The sequence below is a fragment of the Sminthopsis crassicaudata genome, chromosome 2, assembly GCF_048593235.1.
Source record: "Sminthopsis crassicaudata isolate SCR6 chromosome 2, ASM4859323v1, whole genome shotgun sequence".
NCBI lineage: Eukaryota > Metazoa > Chordata > Mammalia > Dasyuromorphia > Dasyuridae > Sminthopsis > Sminthopsis crassicaudata.
In genome coordinates, this window is record NC_133618.1 from 259,470,626 (window position 1) to 259,493,125 (window position 22,500).

Here is a 22,500-nt window from a genome sequence, read left to right on the forward strand (position 1 = left end):
GTTTTCTTGAGCTTTCCTCCCTGGGTGTGGCCCAAAGACACAGCCTTTCTGCCTAATAAACAAAATGCTTTTTCTGATCTTGAGTGAGCTGACTCACACCTGTTCTTTCTTTTTTTTTTTTTCCTTTTTCTGAGGCTGGGGTTAAGTGACTTGCCCAGGGTCACACAGCTAGGAAGTGTTAAGTGTCTGAGATCAGATTTGAACTCTGGTGCTCCTGACTTCAAATCTGGTGTTCTATCCACTGTGCTACTAGCTGCCCCACACCTGTTCTTTCTAGGGGTTATGAGGTCCACATGATAGACAGAATCAGAAGATCAAGGATCTTCTGTTTAAAGTTGGAAGGAACCTTGGACTCAGTCCAAATCCCTAATTTTACAGATAAGGAAACTGAGGCCTAAAGAGGCTAAATTTCTTGTTCAAGATCACATGTTTCCCACCTTTGATGGTTTCTATTAATCTCCATAATATTATCCCAGACTCTTTTCTTAGGGCTTAGGGTGGAATTAGACAACAAATTAGTTTAAACTGCCATTGAAATTAAATTGTAGTTCAGTCATGGAGTTTCCTGAATTATCTTTATTGGACAAAAATTTTACTGAGAAGGAAGAGTAACCTTACACAGCTTAACAGATCTCAAGTCTCTGTTACTGAAAAAATTCAGGTAATGACAACAAACAAACAAACAAATAAACCACCCACATCCCTATACTTACCGTTTCTTTAAAAATGTGTTTACTTGGAAGAAGTTCCCGTTAAGATCTATTCTTTTGCTCTCAATAATTAATGTTATGTGGAATATGAACTGGCTTTAGTCCATTCTTTGAGCTTCAATTTCTTCTGTGGCTCCACACAATGTTCTGTTTTAAGGAAGGAAGGTGAAGGAGACTTTTGTTTCTGAATGGTTCTCTTTAATGAGAGAATCCTTAATATGTAATATTAGTAGCAATAACTGGTGGAGATGTTTCATACACTGAGAACTGAACCAAGAAATAGAAGCTTGGAAGGGAAAGGGTCTCTCCAGTGAATGAGGGGCTGAGACAAAGAAAGGATCCAGTTTAATGAAGACTTAAGGGGAATTTATGCTTTAATGGAAATTTCTCAGCAAATCTGAAAAAAAGCTTTAAGTATGCAACAATGGTTGGTCCCTCAGCACTTGTCACATGTAGCAAATCATCTTGGCCCAAATCATGGTACTAGTGGTAAATAAAGTTTGAGATTGGGAAGGACACTACCTACCTATTCTTATCTTCTTTAAGACATTCTTGAGGTTGGGATGTTTCCTCCATAGTAACTAGCAAAAATTCAATGTCTTTCCTCTGAGTATTACGTAGGATATTCAGAAATTGAGGTAAACGACAGATGTGGGAGTAAAAATATTATAAATTTGGCATGTAAATGACTGGGCACAGGGAGTCACTAAACATTACATGTTGAAAAATTCATCTTGAATTAAATCCAACAAAATCCTACCTCTCTATAAATATACATTCAATTACTGATTAGAGAAGACCTATAAATGTTTGGAGCTTCCCATTTGGAAGGAATTATTGAAAAAAGAAAAATATTTCTCTTTCTACTGCCTCTTTGCCTTGAAGAACAGCACTTTAACCTAATCCAAAGAGGAACTGTGTTTTAAAAAACAAAATAGGAAATGGATACCATTGTCAGTGCTGATCTGTGGAATGGAGAAGTTATAAGTATTTAGACAAGAGGAGAGAGAGAGGAGAACTCTTTTTGGATTTGAGGAAAATGGAGAAAACCTAATTTGTAAGCATGATTTTGTCCTTTGTCCAAACACAATTTTTGAGTCAATGGAAACACAGTTGAAATTAAGTCACATAATTTAAATAATGCAAAGATTGTTTGTACCTACAGCCAATCACTTTGGATTCTAAAATTTTGTTTATATCTCCAAACGTAGTGGAATGTAGGAGTTTTTCCATGAAAACAATCAGGAAATTAGGATAATATGGTTCCCAGCAAATAACTCATTGAATTAAAGGAATTTTTGGATTTTATAATGACCATTTCTACTTACAATAAAGAATGATTCTGAATCTCAATTTTTCCACAATTTCATTGTCAGAGGTCTATTGTAGAGAGAACTTGCATCTGAAAAAAATAATTACCTTCTTTGCAAATACAGATAAACAGTAATAAGTATTTAATGAAGAAGTGTAGGAGTTTTCTACCAATAGGATTTCAAAATTAGTTATACATACAAATATAGAGGGAGGTTATTTTCTATTTCTCCTCTGATGTAGCTTACTGAGTAAGCTTTCAAATACCTTAGATCATACAGATCATTTTTTACTTGGTAGTTACATAATTTATCTGTAGCCTGATGGCCATTTGGCAGATGAGCCAGTCAATGACAGGGATTCAAGCACAGTGAAACTTGTTTGTATGTCTCTTCCTCGTTAATTCAACAACAACCCCCCCCAAAAAAAATGCAACCGTATGAAAGCCAAGTGTTTTCTACTCCTCTAAGAATAGTCCAGTGAATCTTCAGATTTCTGATGAATGTCTTGTTTGTCTTCTCTTAAATAGTTTGGCTGATTTCCAGCTGGAACATGGATATAATCCAATGAGATTGATTTCCCCAAATACACCATGCTCAGTATAATTATATTCCTGATCCAGAAAATACTTCATATCTAAATTTCAAGAAATATGTCTTATCCAGATGGCAAAGTTTATGAATGTTAGGAATATTCTCCCTGGAGATAATAACATCTAATTCCATGGAGTTAACCAGTTAGCCACTTGGGAATGTCAAGTAACCTGTGGGGCTACTCAGAGCTACCACAGAGAAAGTCTAGATTCTAATGAGCTGTAAAATCCATCAGGAATCCAGGTATTTGAATATAGCCTGATTTCTTGGTCTCGAAAAGAAGAAACAAAATGTAGAAAAGAAAAACAAAAATCCTCAAGAGGTCAGAGACCATGAGCTAGAGACCAACTGTTCCAATTACACCATTGTTTCCTAAATTAGAGGCTCAACAAAGAAAGAACTAGTATGAAAGTACATCACAATGAAAATTAATGATGCTTTGAAAAGTACCTACAGAATGCAAAATATTATGATAAACACTGAGCTAAACTCAAAGGTCTCTGTCCCTATGGAGCTCACATACAGAATAATCTTAAATGCCACTGGGAATTTCACCTTACAGAGAATGTGTGAGGGTGGGAAAGTAAGGGCCATGCTATGAATAAGGCACAGGACCTTCTCAGAAAATTTCCAGAGAAATATTTGAGGCTCAACACTGAATAGTTTATGATTTGACTTGAAGAAGCAACTTTCTTAATGACCCTTGAGCAGGAAGAGCTGCTGGCTCAATAAATATTTGACCTAAACCCTGCTCTCTCTTCTTTTTTTGTTTTGAGTATTAGAATAAATGACTCTGAGCATCCCCCTCGAGAGGTAAGGACAGAGTTAGTGCCATTCTCTCATCTCCACAGAAATGAAAAACTTCAAATACTCAGCAGCTGAAGTGCATGTATAATCTTGAGCAAGTCTGAGTATGACATTTAGGACCCAGCCTGGTATTGGTGTTTTATTTTTTGCAATTAAATGGTGATTCCCTAGATGAGTATGTCTCATGAACTGACGGGTCCAGGGATCTTGGCTCCTTTAATTGGATGCAATTGGATGCAAAAAGTTTTTTTCATTGGAGAAAATGGTCACCAACAGGAGGAAGAGATTCATTCCTTGTGATGGAGACACTAAAATGATTGTATACAGATTATTTAGACACCAGATAATGTTAGGCACCAAAAATTGGGGTTCAGTCATGTGACTTATTCATAATGGCCATTTTCCTTTGCAAAAGATAGATTTATTCAAGGAAAGGTTCACAGACAAAATGAAGGAATACAATAGACACCAGAAATGGTAAATATGAAATAGGGTTGGGAGAGCATATGAAAACAAGTTCCTCAGTGGAGCTCAGTGAGATTGGGGCATATCATCAGCTGGTAGGCTAAATCCTGAAAGGGACTTAGCACCCTAAAAGAGTTAGCTGTAAAGAGGAGAAAGTGGGGTTGGGAATTACAGTGGAGTTAGGAGAACTGCCACATGGCATGGGGGAAGGGGAAGGGAAAGGGAAAGGGAAAGACACCACAAGGCAGAGTACCATGGGGGACTGACCCAAAGGAAAGAAACAGCCCTAGAATGGCCCATAAGTAGATTTTATAGCAAAATTTAACCTCAGGGACATGCCTGGAATTCCTGACAGGGCATGGCAAGGTGAGACTACTTGAGACCTCTACAGAGGATGGGAGCATGGAGCTAACTTGTTCTTTATCAGTGCCTTCTCTCTGCCTGCCTCAGGGATCAATTCTTTAGTTTCTCTGTGTCCAACACTCCATTGAGGATCTCCTCACCTGAGTGGTATTGTTACAAAACATGGAACTAGTGGGAATTGTTTGAACATTGTAGAGTCTAGGTCAAATGTAAAACTCCTTGTCCCACAAACTACTTCTTGTTCTAAAATATAATTAACCCTATGGAGAATTTATTTGCAGGTGCATCAATCTATCCTGGTTTAATCTTGTTTGTCGGTTCAAACTTATGATTTATATATTAAGCCTTTGTTTTGTATGGAGGAAAAAGATTCTCTACTTTGGTGAAAAGTCAGAAGATATATAGCACTCTAAGTTTGGGGGCCCAATGTTGGTTCTAATTTATACACACACACACACACACACACACAAAGTAAAAATAATTTATATTTTATGTATGGTTAGCTCTTGTGCTTCAATCTCAAAGAAGACCAAATAGCACCACTATTTTGGGATCAAAGTACACTGTATAACCAATATAATCTCAGAAAGCTCTGACACAGGTTACAAATAATCCATATGAACACTGGGAGTGGAGATACTTCTAACTGTGCATCTCACATGTCTTTTGATGTCCTGCTTTGCTCTTAGAGCACAGTACCCTATTTAATGTATGCCATGCTGGGTGGTCCATACCAGTGTCTCTCATGTCTCAATCAATTCCAAAGTTCTTCAGAGAGACATTGGGAGTGTCCTTGTATCACTTCTTCTGACTTCTGTGTGAGTACTTGCATTGTGTGAATTCTCCATAAAATAGTCTTGTAGGCAAATATGCATTTGGCAGTTGAACAACATGGCCAGCTCATTGGAGTTGTGTTCTCTTCAGCAGAATTTGAATGCTTCACAGGTCAACTTCAGAAAGGACCTCAGATCTTCAGAATCTTCTCAAGGCAATTTAAATAGAATTCATGCAATTTACTGAAATAGCATTGGCTTATTGTCTAGGCTTTACAGATGTTCAACAATGAAATTACAATAGTTATGTAGACCTTCAGTTTTATAGGGAGCCTAATACCTCTTCTCTCCCATACCTTCCTTCTGAAACTCCCAAATCCTGAGTTAGAACTGGCAAACTCATCATATATGTGTACACCCCTATGAAGTATGCTGTAAAGATAAATGAACTTATCCCCAGCATTCAAAACTTCTGCATTTGCTAGAAGAAATATCATTTGAATGTGAAAATAATATGTGCTGATCCACATTCGTTCTCAGTAGTTCTTTCATTCTCAATAGTTCTTTCTCTGGATGTAGATAGCCTTTTCCATCCAAAGTTTCCATCCAAAGATTGCCTTGTATCACTGAATTGCAGAGAAGAACCAACTTTTTCACTAGTTGATCATCACAATCTTGTCAAACCACAATTTAAGAAGCTTTGGACTAGGGGGATCAATAATAGCAGCAAAGAAAGAGCTAGAAGGTATTCCAGGAACAAAGAACTATTTAAGCAAAGACAGAGTACAATAATGAAGAGGAAACCCCAAAACTCTTAAAAGAGAAAACCTTCTTGGACTGTGCCTCAGGGAAGGGACTCAACCCCAAGCACAATTTCATCCTTATCTCGCTCAGTCCCTAAACCCAATTGAATTCAATTCTAATTCTAACTCTGGCTGAAACCTAGCCCTGAGCCAACCTGGGACTCTACCCACAAGCCCCTTCAGCTTCTAGCCAAAGCCCCTTATTATAAAAGAGCCAGACTGGAGCCCTCTCTTTGCAGAGGTCCCAAACATGGCAGCCTTACTCCTGCCATGTTAAAGGATTTCTGCCCACTGGAACCACTCTGGCTCTGGTGTCTTCCTCTCTTTACCTAACACCTTTTAACCTTATTTCCAAACCCCATAATAAACCTCTTTTATCAATCTAGGTTTTTGGGTCTGTAATTTCCTTTACAATGGACTCTTGCACGGCTACTAGACCTCATTTGACTCTGTATCCTTGCGATGAATCCAAAGGGGTTGCAGGAGAGCTCCACTTGATTCCCTATACCGCGAACCTGCCACTAGACCTCAATTAAATCTAATTTCATTTAGGTACCCCTTATCTAGATCTTATCAATAAGAGCACATTCTATGATCATTCATTGATTCTGCAAGAATTTAGTAAAACCTACTATCTGCCTGGCATGGTAATAATGAGGGAAAGGAAAGGGGGATCCCCATTTCTCGGTGCATAGATCCCATGAGGCAGTGTCCCCTGTAAATGAATTTACAGGCCCGAAAATCTAGATTGATAAATAAAAGGTTTATTGTAGGAATTTGGAAGTAAGGCTCAGTTAGAAAGACGCCAGGGCCAAAGGTGGCCACTGGCGGGCAGGGACCCTTACATGGCTGGAAGGATACCATGTGTTGGCTGGGAGGACTCCTGCAATGAGGGCGGTCCAGCTCGTTTTTTTATACCTGGGCGGTACCCTAGTTCTGGTGGGCTTTTCAGTTAGCTCAGATCAGGTGAGGGCTGGGGGAAGCTGAGCTGAGAGTAGGGGGCTGGGCCTGGATATTCAAAGGGTGCCTTTGACCAGGATTTGTGAATCAAAGTCAATCATGGGTTGGGCAATTAGAAAGGAATCTTAAAGGGACCCCAACCCTCATCAGTTATAAGCCATATACCAAAAAACAATACAAATCCTTGTATCCAAGGAGACCATATTCTGTTGGGAGAAACAATATTTACACAGATAACTTTTTTTTTAAAGTATGAAATCAATCAAAATAATTTCCTGGGGGTGTGAAGGGAGAGATGAGGCAATCTGAAAAACTTTGTCTTGAAGGAAGCTAGGGAATGCAGGCTATGAGGAAGGTATACATTCCAAGCATAGGGATAGCTTGTGTAAAACCATAGAGAAGGCATATGGAATATTGTGTACAGAAACAATAAATAATAAAACTGTTCAGTAGTTTTGGGGAGAAGAGATATACAATCCCATACACTGACATTTACATATCCCCCTTGCTTATTCTTGCCTCCAAAAGACAGCCAAGCATTTCCTGTCTATGAAGAAGGCTCAGAGTAGTTACAACTCACCACCACTACAAGTGTAGATCAGAAACTTTCTTGGTCTTAGCACCAAGGACTCTGCTACTTTATTTTATTTATTTATTTTTTTTGACAGTATATATGCATGAGTAATTTTTTTTTAATAACATTATCCCTTGTATTCATTTTCCAAATTATCCCCTCCCTCCCTCCTTCTACTCCCTCCCCTAGATGACAGGCAACCCCATACATTTTACATGTGTTACAGTATAACCTAGATATAATATATGTGTGTAAATCCAATTTTCTTGTTGCACGTTAAGTATTAGATTCCAAAGGTATAAGTAACCTAGACAGTAGTGCTAACAGTTTACATTCACTTCCCAGTGTTCCTTCTCTGGGTGTTACAGGTCCCTTTCTCATCTTTAGTATTTCTCTGGGATATAAGCCCAATAGCATCTGCTACTTTATTTGACTGCTTATTCCTAATGTCAAATCATAATATCAAAGGGATAGTCCCTTCAGGTGCTCACACAAGGCAAGTGCTCACAAAGTGGTCTAAAAAAGCAATACAAGGACACTCTCAAGACTTCTCTTAAGAACTTTAGATTGTATCACATGGGACACACTTAAGCAGGACCACCCAGCATGTTTTGCCCTCATCAGAGAAGGTGCTGCTCTTTATGAACAAAGCAGAATGGAGTTAGCTCAAATGAAACTCAAGATGTGCAAAATTAGGGAAGAGACCCCAAGTGCTCACATGGACTATTTATGTCTGACCTGTGGCAGAAAATTCTGAGCTTGTATTGGTCTGATCAGTCACAGCTGGACACATTGTAACTTGACTCTAACGTAATGATGTCATTTTGGTCCTCTTTAAGAATTAAGGACAACAACCACCAAGAAATGGATTTAATTTCTTCTTCTGAAAATTGTCTTTTCATATCCTTTGACCATTTGTCAATTATGAAATGACTTGCATTCCTATAAATTTATCTCATTTTCTACATATTTTAGAAATGAAACCTTTATCAGAAACACTGTTAAAAATTTCCCCCCCGCTTTCTGTTTCCTTTCTAATCTTGGCTGCATTTGTTTTGTTTGTGCAAAACAGTTTTAATGTAATGTAATAAGAATTATTCATTTTGCATTTCATTATATTCTCTAGTTCTTTATTGGCCACAAATTCCTCTCCTTTCCAAAGATCTGACAGGTAAACTATCCCCTGTTAATTTGTTGATAGTATTATTCTTTATGTCTAAATCATGAACTCATTTTGACCTTATTTTGATATAAAGTGTGAGGTATTGGTTTATGCCTAGTTTCTGTCATACTATTTTTTAGTTTTCCCAGCAATTTTTATCAAACAATGAATTTTTATCCCAGAAGCTGAAGACTGGATTTATCAAATACTAGATTACTAGAGCCATTGACTATTATATTTTATGTACCTAACCTACTCCTCTGATACATCACTCTATTTCTTAGCCAGTACCAAATGGTTTTGATGATAGCTGATTTATAATATAGTTTTAACTCTAGTACAACAAGGCTATCTTCCTTTGCATTTCCCCTTCTCTATTAATTACTTTGAAAGCCTTGCTTTTTTGTTCTTTCAGGTGAATTTTGTTATTATTTTTTCTAGCTCTATGAAATTTTTTTTTGGCAGTTTGGTTGGTATGACACTGAATAAGTAGATTAATTTAGATAGAATTGTCATTTTTGTTATATTAGCTCAGCCTACAGTATGAGGAGTTTATATTTTTTGCAATTATTTAGATCTACCTATTTGTGTGAAAAGTGTTTTGTAATTTTTTCATAAAGTTCCTGGGTTTGTCTTGAAGTAGGACCCCAAATATTTTAGATTATCTACAATTATTTTAAATGGAATTTCTCTTTCTATCTCTTTCAGTTCTGGCATTTTCACTGACTGTATCTCATGCCCGGAAGGCTCTTCCTCCTCTTCTCTGTCTCCGGGATTATCTGGTTTCTTTTTCAAGTTCCAGATAAAATCCCATCTTCTACAGAAAACCTTTCCTCATACTCTTGAATTCTAGTCCCCTCCCTCTATTTGATTATCTCCAATTTATTCTCTATATATGTTATTTGGATATAGTTTGCAAATTGTCTCTTTGAGGTCAGGGGCTGCCCTTTACCATTCTTTTTATCCCCGGTTTAGCACAATTACCTGATATATTGTAGGTGATTATATATATATATATATATATATACTTTTTTAAATTGACTTATCCTTAAAAATATCTGGAGGCCTAAAAACATATAGTCTTCCTCAAATATGAAATATTTATTTAACAATTTAAAATTAATATAAATAATTTATATTAAATATAATAAATAAAATATAAAAAACAGATATATAAATAATAAATTTAATTAACTACAACCAGTTGAGTTCCTAACTAAATTCTTTCACGTACATATTTATGTCTGGTATAAAGTAATAAAGAATCTAAAAAAAGTAAATTTTATTTTAGCCAAAAACTAGCTAAATGGCAGCGGTGGGATTCGAACCCACGCCTCCGAAGAGACTGGAGCCTAAATCCAGCGCCTTAGACCGCTCGGCCACGCTACCTACGTTACAGCTTCCCGGCATTCTTCTTTATCTCCTTGATTGAGGTCAATTCCTCGCGTGATTTTCTACATTCTGTTTTGTATAGCGAAAGAAAGCCGGACGCTCCTCCAGTCTTTCTTTTAAAGATCTTCTCAAACGTCAGGATCGGACTGCCATTTCCTGATGTAGGCCTTTCCGGGGACGCGAGCCCCGGACAAAGATTCTCCTCGCTAAATTCGAGATACAGTTTCTGCCGAGAACAAAAAGCATACAGACACTGTCCAAAGGGAGAAGGAAACTAGGAATGTGGGATCGGTATTTTCCTGGCCTAATATCTTTTCTTTACTCAGATTTGTGTTTGGGAATCTGGAGGACTCTGGAGCGGGCAAAGAACTGAACTGGACTTTGGAGCAAAAAGGGAGGACTGCACACGCTTACTAATTATACTCCTTGTAAAAAGCTTTACGGTCGGCCTCCAAACTATCCTTCCAGCCTAAATGGCCTTTTCCTGTTCTGTTTTACAAGACTCACCGCTCCAGTCCCCTAGTCTCTTGTCTGTCGTCTCACAGATTAGGATTCCCTCCCCTTACTTCCCCTTCCCTCTCTTCTCCCCCTCCCCCATCCTTCTTTTTCTTTAAGAAGCAGCACAAGTGCCAAGAAAGCTTTCCCGACTCTCTCCTCCCCATGGACGGTACTTCTTGCCCAAATTTCTGTTAATTTAAATATACTTTATATATTATCCGGGTGGATTTCTTTTTTAAGCGCACTGCACAGACTCATCTCCTCAGTGACCTGCAGAGACTCAAGTTAAAGAGCAAGTGCTCAGGAGATTGGCTCAGTGCATGGTTGTTGTAAAGTCCAAGCAATGGGGTGGGGGTGGGGGTGGGAGAAGTATGATAGGCCTTTTCAAATTGTCGAATACTTTGAAAACAAATCGGTTTCTTGTCCTTTATTGCTCAAAAAGGACCAAAATGACATCATCCTTAGAGCCCAGTTACAGGGTGCCCAGCTGTGGCAGGTCAGACTCGCACAAGCTCAGAATGCCCTGCCAGAGGTCAGACACAAACAGTTCCTGTGAATATTTGGAGGGCTTCTCTAACTGTCCGAATATTGAATTTCTTCTCAGCTAACTCAGTTCTGCTTTACTCAGAGGGCATCTCCTCTGACGAGGGCATGGCATGCTGGGCGGGCCTATGCTAATGTCTCCCATGTCATAAATCAAGTCTGAATTTCTAGAGAGCCCCTGAAAGTGTCCTCCTCGGGCTTTTTCTGCCCACCTTGTGAGGATTGTGAGGGAGAGGCCGAGGCCAGTGCTGCCCAGTAAAAAATGCCCTTTAGAAAATAAAACAATAGAGGCAGGAAGGTTAGGCCAAACAGGGATGATTTATATTGGAGGTGACAAGATTTAAGGACACCAAGAGATGAATTTTCAAGGTATCTGAAATGGAATATCAAAACTTGAGTCTTAGTAATAAAAATGCCTAGGTATAATATTCATATAGTACTTTACATGGTGCAAAGTGCACATATATAATATACAAAAACACACGGAGAATCTCAGTTGAGCCCCACCACAATGCTGGGAGGTACATGTTATCATCACCTCCACTTCTAAGATGAGGGAATTGGACTTAAGTGACTTATTCATGTTCCTGTAGCGAATGGCGAGGCAGGATTCAAATTTACAATTTCTATTCATTGTGCCACCTGGGTGCCTCTAATGATTATTCTCTCAACTCCACAAAGGGCAACAGATTGGATATAAATAACTGCCAAACTATATGTCTCTGTTCTCCTACTCAATGCACCCTTGATGAAGATCTGAGCAGGAACAGTAAGGCTTTTTCAAATGATATTGTGTACCAGACCACATCTTTGGGGTTAAGCAAAGGGAAAAGTTTAAAGAATACAAATGCCATTGTTTGTCAACTATAAAAATGCCTTTGATTCAGTGGAGACACACATTTCCTTCCAGGCTCTACTTCAATATGATATCTCTCACATATCAAAATTATTCACAATTCTTTGAAGATATAATAACAAAGATAGAAGGTACTCTTCTGATTATAGTCAATAAGGTGAAAGGCATAAAATAGGGATATTTCTAAATATTCTTTCCAGCAACATGGAATATTTTATTTTATTTAATTTTTTAATCTATTTTTTTATTATAGATTTTTATTTACAAGATATATACATGGGTAATTTTTCAGCATTGACAATTGCAAAACCTTTTGTTTCAACTTTTCCCCTCTTTCCCCCACCCCTCCCCCAGATGGCAGGTTGACCAATACATGTTAAATATATTAAAGTATAAGTTAAATACAATATATGTATACTTGTCCATACAGCTATTTTCCTATAAAAAAGAATCGGACTTTGAAATAGTGTACAATTAGCCTGTGAAGGAAATAAAAAATGCAGGCGGACAAAAACAGAGGGATTGGGAATTCTATGTAGTGGTTCATAGTCAACTCCCAGCTCTATTGGAATTGATTTGGTTTATCTCATTGTTGAAGATGGCCACATCCATCAGAATTGATCATCATACAGTATTGTTGAAGTATATAATGATCTCCTGGTCCTGCTCATTTCACTCAGCATCAGTTTATGTAAGTCTCTCCAGGCCTTTCTGAAACCATCCTGCTGGACATTTCTTACAGAGCAATAATATTCCACAATATTCATGTACCTCAGTTTATTCAGGCATTCTCCAATTGATGGGCATCCACTCAATTTCCAGTTTCTGGCCACTACAGAGGGCTGCCACAAACATTCTTGCACAGACAGGTCCCTTTTCCTTCTTTAAGACCTCTTTGGGATACAGGCCTAGTAGTAGCACTGCTGGATCAAAGGGTATGCACCATTTGATAACTTTTTGAGCATAGTTCCAAATCGCTCTCCAGAATGGTTGGATTTGTTCACAACTCCACCAGCAAACATGGAATATTTTAAGAGCTAAGTCCAAATAGAAGAAAGATAGATGATTAAGGTCTTTAGAACCCTCCTGTTTATAGATGCCAGTGTACTTAATCTATAATCACTAAAAATAATTTGGCCTCACTGTCTACAATAGATGAACCCAATTCTGGAAGAATTTTTCTAACACAACTAGAGAGCTGGTCCATCCATTCATGTATTTGGGAAATATACTGCATATATAATGATGAGATGACTCCAGAATTGAAGAGCTGCCAGGACACACAATAGTGAACATAGAGCTACCCAGCATCTAGTCTCATTGTTCAATGGCAGGTTAACATCCCACTGGTAAAATATGCTGTTAAAATAGGCCTTTTCAAAGAGAAGTTTGAGGTCTTTAAAAGCACTGAAAAAGAAGTCCCCAAAAATCAATCCTGGCAGCTCTTCAATGAATGGAACTTAGCCTTCTAATTCCATTGTGCAGCCACTTTTTCTTGCTTACTTCTCTCACTGACCAAGGCCTCCAACATGACCCTTTGTGTCCAAAACAGAAGTAACTATCTTCCCCTCAAAACCTACTTTTTTTTCCAACTTCCTTGGTTTTGTAGAGATCACCATCACCCTTCCAGTCACCCAAGTTCACAACTGCAAAGTCATCCTCAACCCATTCCTCTCCTTCCCCCTTCCTCATAACCAATCAATTGCCAAGTCTTATAAATTATGCTTCTCAGTCTTTCCAATTGGTTCGCTTCTCTCCCCACAAGGCCACTATCCTTTTTCAGGTCCTCATCATCTTTTCCCTGGACTATTATAATAGCAATCTTCTAAATGATCTTCATGCCAAATTATATTGGTAAAGCACAGGTCCTAGCCATGTCACTCACTTGCTCAAGAAACTCTAGTGGTTCACTATTGCTTCTATCATCAAAAACAAGCTTCTGTTTTTTTTTTTTTTCCTTATCTTTTTCTCATTTTTATTTTATTTTTTAAAAAAATCCTTTCTTGTCTTTTTTTATTATTGAAGCTTTTTATTTTCAAAATACATTCATTCTTGCCAAATCTTGTGTTCCAAATTTTCCCTCTTTCCCCATCCCTTCCTCTAGATGAAAAGTAATCTAAACATGCAATTCTTCTATACATATTTTCACAATTATCTTGCTGCACAACAAAAATGAGATCAAAAAGGGGGGGGAAGCAAACAAATAACAACTTTGAAAATGAAAATACTGTGTTGTGATCCACATTCAGTCCCCATAGTCCTTTCTGTGGGCCCAGATGGCTTTCTCCATCATCAGTCCAATGGAACTGTTGTGAACCGCCTCTCTGTTGAAAAAATCATCTATAATCTTATTGTTGCTGGTGTATGTACAATATTCTTTTGGTTCTACTAATTTCACTTAGCATCAGTTCATGTCATTCTCCCCAGGCCTCTCTGAAATCATATTGCTGATCATTTCTTAAAGAATAATAATATTCCATAACATTCATATACTTCAACTTATTCAGCCATTCTCCAATTGATGGGCATCCACTTAGTTTCCCATTCTTTGCACCAAAAAAAGGGCTGCTAGAAACAAATACAAGCTTTGTGAGCATTTAATGATAAGGAATCCAACTTTTCAAGTATGGCTGACCAATGTGAGCAAAAGGAAGAAAATTCCTTCAATCTTCCCACCTTCAAGCTAGAAAAGGAACAAGGAGTTGTTTGTAGGAACCTGCTGTCTCTTGGCATTTCCCTTAGGCTCCCGGAGCCGAAAAGTCCTATTGCAGGTTTAGTAGGGGCAGTTTAGGGAGGAGGGAAAGTTGGCAGAAGCTAGCTAGCTGTGGGAAGGAGCCATAGGATTTGAAGACTTGAAAAAATTTAGAAATATCCAGGATTATGGAATCATAGAGCTACTAATAGTTGGATGGCACCTTAGAGGCCAAATTCAGTTTAACTTTGTTTTATAGAGGAGGAAACTGAGGCCCAGAAATGTTAAATGACTTGCCTAAGATCTCCTAATTACACAAGGAAATGTTCTCCAAATTTGGAAATTTACTGAGTCTCTGAAGAACTGATAGATATCTAGCAGCGTTGCTTTCCTGCAGTCATGGACCCGAGTTTTAAATGGAGAAGCCTAAGTAAATTTAGTATCAACACAGATTCATACAATAGTACTGAAGAAACATTTAACCACAACCTTATACACAAAATTGTAGCCTAGGAACCTTTAGCATACGCCCTTCGATAGCTCAGCTGGTAGAGCGGAGGACTGTAGTGTAATTGCCTGTAGGAATCCTTAGGTCGCTGGTTCGATTCCGGCTCGAAGGAGGTGTGTGAATTTTTTCCCTCATTATGTTTTTGTGGTAATAGATTTGGAATTTCACTTGACACCCAGTCTTTTTTTGTGACCAAACATTTTTCAAGATACCTGGCTAGGCTCCCTCATTATGTTTTTGTGGTAATAGATTTGGAATTTCACTTGACACCCAGTCTTTTTTTGTGACCAAACATTTTTCAAGATACCTGGCTAGGCTTAGAGATCTAAGCTCATTGAAAGCATGAGAGTCTTTTGAAGGGTGCCTCTGCCAATCGAGCACTTAACACAGACTCTGGTACCTATCTAGTCAGTTCTTACTAACTGATTGATTAATTGTGGGACTCCAAATTACTGTATTCTAACCGAACTGAATTTCTGCAAACACTTTTTTCCTTTATTCTTACTCTTTCCCTTTCTTCATATAATACTTGCTGCCTTCTTTTCTCATAGGAACAATACAGCTTCAAACATGTAGAGTTGGAAGGGATCTTAGGCATCTTTAAGAACTATCGATTCACTTTACAGATAGAAGAAACTAGGATCCAAGTGACTTCTTCAAGGTCTCAGAGTCAGTTAGTACAAGAAATAGAATTTGAACTCAGATCCTGTGGATCCAGAAAGTTACATGACTTGTCCAAAGTTACACGGCAAGAAAAGTGGAAGAAACAGAATTTGAACTCTGGTCCTAGTCCAGATTTAGAATCCTTTCCATTTACCAAATTCAATGAATGTTTTAAAAATGCCATCTACTTTTCAGACATTCCCTACTCTCAAGCATCTTTCAGTCTTTTTGTTTCATTTTTGTCTTAATTTTATTTTGCATAACCTATGTTTTCGTCTTCACTTACCTTATTTCAAAAGCCACTCCTTGTAGCAAATGGAGCTTACCTTCTTATAATGTACGTGAAGAAATAAGTGGTACTCAAAATTAAACAGAAAATTTTTAATAATTTGCAGAAGGATGGTTTATTAAAAAGGTCGTATTCTTCACAATGGAGCAAGTATCCCAGGCAGCACAATGAAAAGGTAGGGAAGAATGATAGGAGAAACATCAGATGGATTGAGCTGACATGGGTGTGTATGAGACCCTTCCAAGTATTTGTTAGTGAGGGGAAGGAACTTGGGCCTAAGCAGCCTACACGGCAGAACCACAGGAATTTATAAAGAAGTTATTGGGCATAGATTGTCATGCCCTTCAAAAGAACAAAGATAATGCTGATATTATCACTCCATTAGAAAGATGTGGAAAATGGTGGGAGTGTACCTACATTCTGCAGAACAGAAGCTCAGTTCCTGATCCTTGCTGATGAAGGCAACAATTATCTAAGTTACCTTAAAGTCTGTACAATAAAAGTGTAATTCTTGAAGAGTGAGTTTATCCAAGATTCTTGAAAAGTTTTAAATTGAATTTTGAAGGAAATAGGGGTTGTGAATTGGTGGTAAAGTCTGGATGAGCAGTTCATTGATTTGGAAGTGAGGGCAGGTAACAACAGGAGGAGGCAGAAATAAGCAAGATCTTTGTGGAAGAAATTGAATCAATTAGAAAAGAGGAACGATGCTGAAAAGGAAAAAAAAAAAGATGTAGAAAGAGGCATTGATGTGTTTGTGATGGAAGGCTTCAAATATTAGGCTACCATTAAAAAATTTTAAGAATAAAGATATGAGGAGGTTGAATGGATTTTTCAGAGAAGAAAGATGCTTCTTCAGAATCCGGAAAGTCAATTGGTTTTTGAGATGGCAAATGGTAAGCAGTGGGGATGAGAAGAAATGTTTATATACTGAGGAGAGGGAAGAGGACTGAACATAATTGGGGAAGGAAGGGAGAAATGGTAAACACAAGGCCTTGACATAAGCACTAACCTTAGGAAAAGCTGAGAATGGAAGGAGGAAAAATAGTTATGGCATAAAAATTGTTGTGTAAAAAATATCAGTGATATTAAAAATATAATTGATGCGGTTAGTGACAGTGCAGAGAATTGTGGGAATCCCGTTTTTTGGTCAGAGACTCAGGTCCAATGTGAAAGAATTCAGAAATCCCAAATATTAGTGGCAAAAAAAGGAAATTTTATTGGCAGTGAGAAGTCAGCTTTGCTAAGAAGACTGACTTACTCAGCATCAAGGTCCTGGCAGAGAAATAACAAGAGATTTTCACTGAGAAGAAGGTCTCTTCACAAAGGGCTGGAGTCCTGGTAGGCAGCTGTACCAAAGGGAGAGATCCTTTGGCATGGCATAATTCCTACTCCAGATGACTACAAGAAAATGAGTTTTAAAATTGCCTTTTTTTAATAACAAATCTGAGACTGGGGTTTGAATTGAATGAGATTCTTTCAATGTTGTCACTGCCTGCAAGCCTAGACTACCAGTTGAATGAGACCGATTAAGTTAGAGTTAAGTAAGAGTGGTCTTGGACTAATTTTTAACTCAACAGAAGGTGCAGCTAAGTCACCATCAAGATAACAAAATGAAGCCACTTTATTTTGATTCCCTAAGGCGGGCCTCTCCCAGAGGAGAATTTCTCAGAGTTCACCCCCATGGCTTCCCCTCCATAGTCAGGGAGGACAGTTTCAGGGTCGGGTCTTCCCTCCCCCCCATAATGAAATGCAAAAGTTCCAAATTCTCCTTCACCTTTGGAAGTTCCTCAATTTTAGTGTATGTTTGGCCTTACAATATTAAGGGAGACCTGTTTTCATACTACGTTCCCTGGAATCATGTTTGCCAGTATCACATTTATAATTTGCAGAAAAGAATTGCTGAAATGAAAATTCAGATTCCTGGAAAACAAAGTATTGAAGAAAAATAAATTTATGTTTATCATGTTCCTGAGCTACAGAAATGAACTGATGAAATAGACTTGGTTCTCTGGGTATGCACTGTCTTCTGCTGATAAATAGGTCTATTTACATAGTGGGATAATTGTATAATATGGACATTGAAAGGTCCCAGCAGTTTTACTCCTGGCTCTTATTTGGATGTGTGGAAGAACTTTATGAAGAGATCAAACTTAAAAGAGTTCTGCATGGAGAATTCAGGGATTAATTATCCATTCTCTGTAAGGAGATCTGTGCAGGAGTTAATAATAGACATGTTATGAGGTGGGATATAAAAATTAGACAAAGCTAAGGGGTTAAAAAATGATGTGGAAACCAAATCATCAAGAAGAAAAAAAGATGAAAATTGTGAGAAAAGGATGGGCATTTTGGTTATGAAAATTAAATTGGAGGAATAAACAAAATAGAAAACTGAAACCCTTAAATTCATCAAGGAATAATCCAGGAGGAAGGAGATTTGAAAATAATCTTTTGTTCTTTGCCCCTAGTCCTCCTCTGTCATCCCCCCCACCTCCTTCTAGAATGGAAGCTTCTAGAGGGCAGGGACTGGTCATGTAATGAGGGGTGAAGATTCGTTTAGTATAATTCTGTAACATTCAATTAAAGGGGAATCAGGGGAGGGATTTGTGCTTCAGGATAGGAAATAAAATGGTGCCTTAGGGGTTTCAAAGGTATGTCTACTCACCTAGGCACTCAATTTTGCAATGTAAAATAAATTTTTCCTGTATTCAAAAAAAAAGTTCTACATAAAGATTCTTGAGGTCCAACTTTATCAATGGAAATTTGGCCTAAGGAAATAATGACTCGAGTTGTAAAATTTTTTTCCTTTAATTTTTTATCCATTGGAAATATTTTGATATAATAGTGATGTACTCAGTAATTTACTTTTCCTATTTTTGGAAGCCAATTTATGTAAGTTTTGAAAATTTGTCCTATTTGGAAGCGTTTAATTCTTAATAATTTAAGAATACCTTATGCAGCTGTTGGTTGTAAGTTGTTTGAATGGCTTACAATTTTTAACTTAGAACTCAGGTTCTAAAAACAAGAAGATGTTGACTCAAATCTTAGTTCACTCATTTTGAGAAATATCTAAATTCATAAATTTTCAAGTTTTACTCAGAAAAATTTGTATTGGCAGCGGTGGGATTCGAACCCACGCCTCCGAAGAGACTGGAGCCTAAATCCAGCGCCTTAGACCGCTCGGCCACACTACCACACATGCTTAAGTAGTTTGTACCTCATTTATTCAGGGATATTTTCCTCCCTCGGATTAAGCCTTTGTAACCTAGGGATTTTATTTTTCTGATGGTACCACAGTTATTGTCAATCAATTCCCATTCAAATATTTCTCTATTTTCTTGAATGCATGAAACCAAATTGTTAAAAGCATGTTTATCATTAAAGATAATTATGGTAGAGTAACAGCAAGGAAAGGAAACTTTGTATCGGCTCGTTGGTCTAGGGGTATGATTCTCGCTTAGGGTGCGAGAGGTCCCGGGTTCAAATCCCGGACGAGCCCGTTTTATATTACCTGGTTCAGGAGGCATAGTAGAAAAGAACTGTTTACTCACATTCTTCAGGTAATTCCTAAAGCGGTACAAAGTCTCCAGTCACACGGCCGGCCGAATAGACACTTAGTTTCTATCATATTCTCGCATCACTTTCCCCCACACCTAGCAAAACACAAATACATAGGCTATTCGCCCTGGTGTAAAGGAAGCTAAGAATGATAACATGCCTTTGCTACATAACAATATTTATAGGAAAAAAGGCCTGTTTCAGTTTTTAGTCCATATTCGGGAGTGGAGTGGAGCGGGGTTGAATAGAAAGGCGGAGGGAATCGTTTTGTTTGCATATGGGCTATCCTTTCCAGGAGGTTGACCTGGGAAGCAGAATGAAAAGTCCGGAGAATCGACTTGTCTGTATCTTGATGGCTCCAAATATATAATGGAGCGGAATGCCAGTAAATGTGTGTTCATATGGTGTTTTTTTTTTTTTCTTCCTGTCGTTGGTTTTGTTGCACCCAAGATGTAATTCCACCAGAAGGAAAAAAAACCGAAAAGGGCTCGTCCGGGATTTGAACCCGGGACCTCTCGCACCCAAAGCGAGAATCATACCCCTAGACCAACGAGCCAGTTAGAAAACTGGCTTGCTGAACTCCCCTCTGTGTTCTCTCGAGCTATCGATTGGCTCCTTGCTTGTGTTCAAGTTGGTGTCCTGCCTTAGTGTTTTTTAAATCAATACTTCTTTTCCTGGCTTTTCTTTCCTCTTCTCAAAGCGCCATTGTCTCTTCCTTGGACCTGTTCTCTCGTCTAAACATAAGGAAGGAAAATTCTTTGCTTTTGGTTACATTCCTGCGGAAAGGAGAACCATTGGAAAGAACCGGGAGCGAAGGAGAATAAGAAGGAAGAAAAGGGAGAAGATAAGAGAAAGAAGAAGAGGGAAGAATGGATAGGAATCTAAGTCATCTATAAAGAAACTAGTAGTACGCTATTCTTGTTGGCTCTCAAGAATTTGAATGGAACTAATTTCTGCAAGAAAACAGCTGCACGCTCCAGGGGTTCTAGAAGAATTCATGCTAGTCTCTTCAATGCCTTGGGAAGTCAGGCTTCCCTTTTGAGCACCTTCAGTTTCGGTGGGCTACTTTTTTTTCCCCCAAGATGCCACGTCAGTCTTGTCTCTAGCTTGGTCTTCAAATCGGTCTTTTGCGCCACCTGCTGGCATAATCTTATTACTGCGTCCCTTGGCACTGCTCTAGCACCGCCCCCCCTTTTCCTCCCCCCCCCACACCGCAGACTTGCTTTTTATCTAGTTGTAACACTTTTAAAATCAGTTCTTAGCCACAGTAGGGTCTGTGGATAGGGTCTGTATATAAACTTGGATGGAGTATGTATTGGTATGTATATACCACACACACCACACACACAACATAGTATATATATATATATTTTTTTTTTTTACATGTTAAATACATTATAATATATTCTAGATACAATATATGTGTGTAGAACCAAATTTCTTGTTGCACAGGAAGAATTGGATTCAGAAGGTAAAAATAACAGTTTACACTCATTTCCCAGTGTTCCTTTTCTGGATGTAGCTGATTCTGTCCATCATTAATCAATTGGAATTGGATTAGATCTTCTTTATGTTGAAGATTTCCACTTCCATCAGAATACATCCTCGTACAGTATCATTGTTGAAGTGTATAATGATCTTCTGGTTCTGCTCATTTCACCCAGCATTAGTTGATGTAAGTCTCTCCAAGTCTCTCTGTATTTCTCCTGTTGGTCATTTCTTACAGAACAATAATATTCCATAACATTCATATACCATAATTTACCCAACCATTCTCCAATTGATGGACAGTCATTCATCTTCCAGTTTCTAGCCACTACAAAAAGGGCTGCCACAAACATTTTGGCACATACAGGTCCCTTTCCCTTCTTTAGTATTTCCTTGGGATATAAGCCCAGTAGTAGTATGGCTGGATCAAAGGGTATGCACATTTTGATAACTTTTTGGGCATAATTCCAGATTGCTCTCCAGAATGGTTGGATTCTTTCACAACTCCACCAACAATGCATCATTGTCCCAGTTTTCCCACAGCCCCTCCAACATTCATCATTATTTGTTCCTGTCATCTTAGCCAATCTGACAGGTGTGTAGTAGTATCTCAGAGTTGTCTTTGCATTTCTCTGATCAATAGTGATTTGGAACACTCTTTCATATGAGTGGAAATAGTTTTAATTTCATCATCTGAAAATTGTCTGTTCATATCCTTTGACCATTTATCAATTAGAGAATGGCTTGATTTCTTATAAATTAAAGTCAATTCTCTGTATATTTTGGAGATGAGGCCTTTATCAGAACCTTTAACTGTAAAAATGTTTCCCAATTTGTTACTTCCCTTCTAATCTTGTTTGCATTAGTTTTGTTTGTGCAGAAACTTTTTAATTTGGTGTAATCAAAATGTTCTATTTTGTGATCAATAATGGTCTCTAGTTCTCCCTTGGACACAAACTCCTTCCTCCTCCACAAGTCTGAGAGGTAAACCATCCCATGTTCCTCCAATTTATTTATGATTTCGTTCTTTATGCCTAAATCTTGGACCCATTTTGATCTAATCTTAGTATGTGGTGTTAAATGTGGGTCCATGCCTAGTTTCTGCCATACTAATTTCCAGTTTTCCCAGCAGTTTTTTTCAAATAAAGAATTCTTATCCCAAAATTTGGGATCTTTGGGTTTGTCAAAGATTAGATTGCTATTTTTATTCACTATCTTGCCCTGTGAACCTAACCTATGCCACTGATCAACTAGTCTATTTCTTAGCCAATACCAAATGGTTTTGGTGACTGTTGCTTTAATACAGTTCTAGATCAGGTACAGCTAGACCACCTTCACTTAATTTTTTTTTCATTACTTCCCTTGAAATTCTCGACCTTTTGTTGTTCCATATGAATTTTGTTGTTATTTTTTCTAGGTTATTAAAATAGTTTCTTGGAAGTCTGATTGGTATAGCACTAAATAAATAGATTAGTTTAGGGAGTATTGTCATTTT

The 22,500-nt window shown here is 38.0% G+C and overlaps 1 protein-coding gene and 5 non-coding genes across 6 annotated transcripts in view; 2 read left to right on the top strand and 4 right to left on the bottom strand.

Annotated features, from left to right (window-relative positions):
* The window catches only part of OR6S1 (olfactory receptor family 6 subfamily S member 1), a 16,135-nt gene extending 6,204 nt beyond the window's left edge, over positions 1–9,931 (bottom strand). The window contains 1 exon segment of the mRNA XM_074284759.1: positions 9,854–9,931. Coding sequence (XP_074140860.1) covers positions 9,854–9,931 — 78 coding nt within the window.
* On the bottom strand, positions 9,829–9,910 carry TRNAL-UAG (transfer RNA leucine (anticodon UAG)). Its single transcript has one exon. It is a non-coding gene; the product is annotated as a tRNA-Leu (tRNA).
* A 5,101-nt stretch (positions 9,932–15,032) lies between the features above and the next one.
* On the top strand, positions 15,033–15,122 carry TRNAY-GUA (transfer RNA tyrosine (anticodon GUA)). The gene is given in 2 exon segments: positions 15,033–15,069; positions 15,087–15,122. It is a non-coding gene; the product is annotated as a tRNA-Tyr (tRNA).
* A 3,949-nt stretch (positions 15,123–19,071) lies between these two features.
* Positions 19,072–19,153, bottom strand: TRNAL-UAG (transfer RNA leucine (anticodon UAG)). The gene has a single exon. It is a non-coding gene; the product is annotated as a tRNA-Leu (tRNA).
* A 233-nt stretch (positions 19,154–19,386) lies between these two features.
* TRNAP-AGG (transfer RNA proline (anticodon AGG)) lies at positions 19,387–19,458 on the top strand. The gene has a single exon. It is a non-coding gene; the product is annotated as a tRNA-Pro (tRNA).
* Positions 19,459–20,001: 543 nt separating this feature from the next.
* On the bottom strand, positions 20,002–20,073 carry TRNAP-UGG (transfer RNA proline (anticodon UGG)). Its single transcript has one exon. It is a non-coding gene; the product is annotated as a tRNA-Pro (tRNA).
* Positions 20,074–22,500: the final 2,427 nt, after the last annotated feature.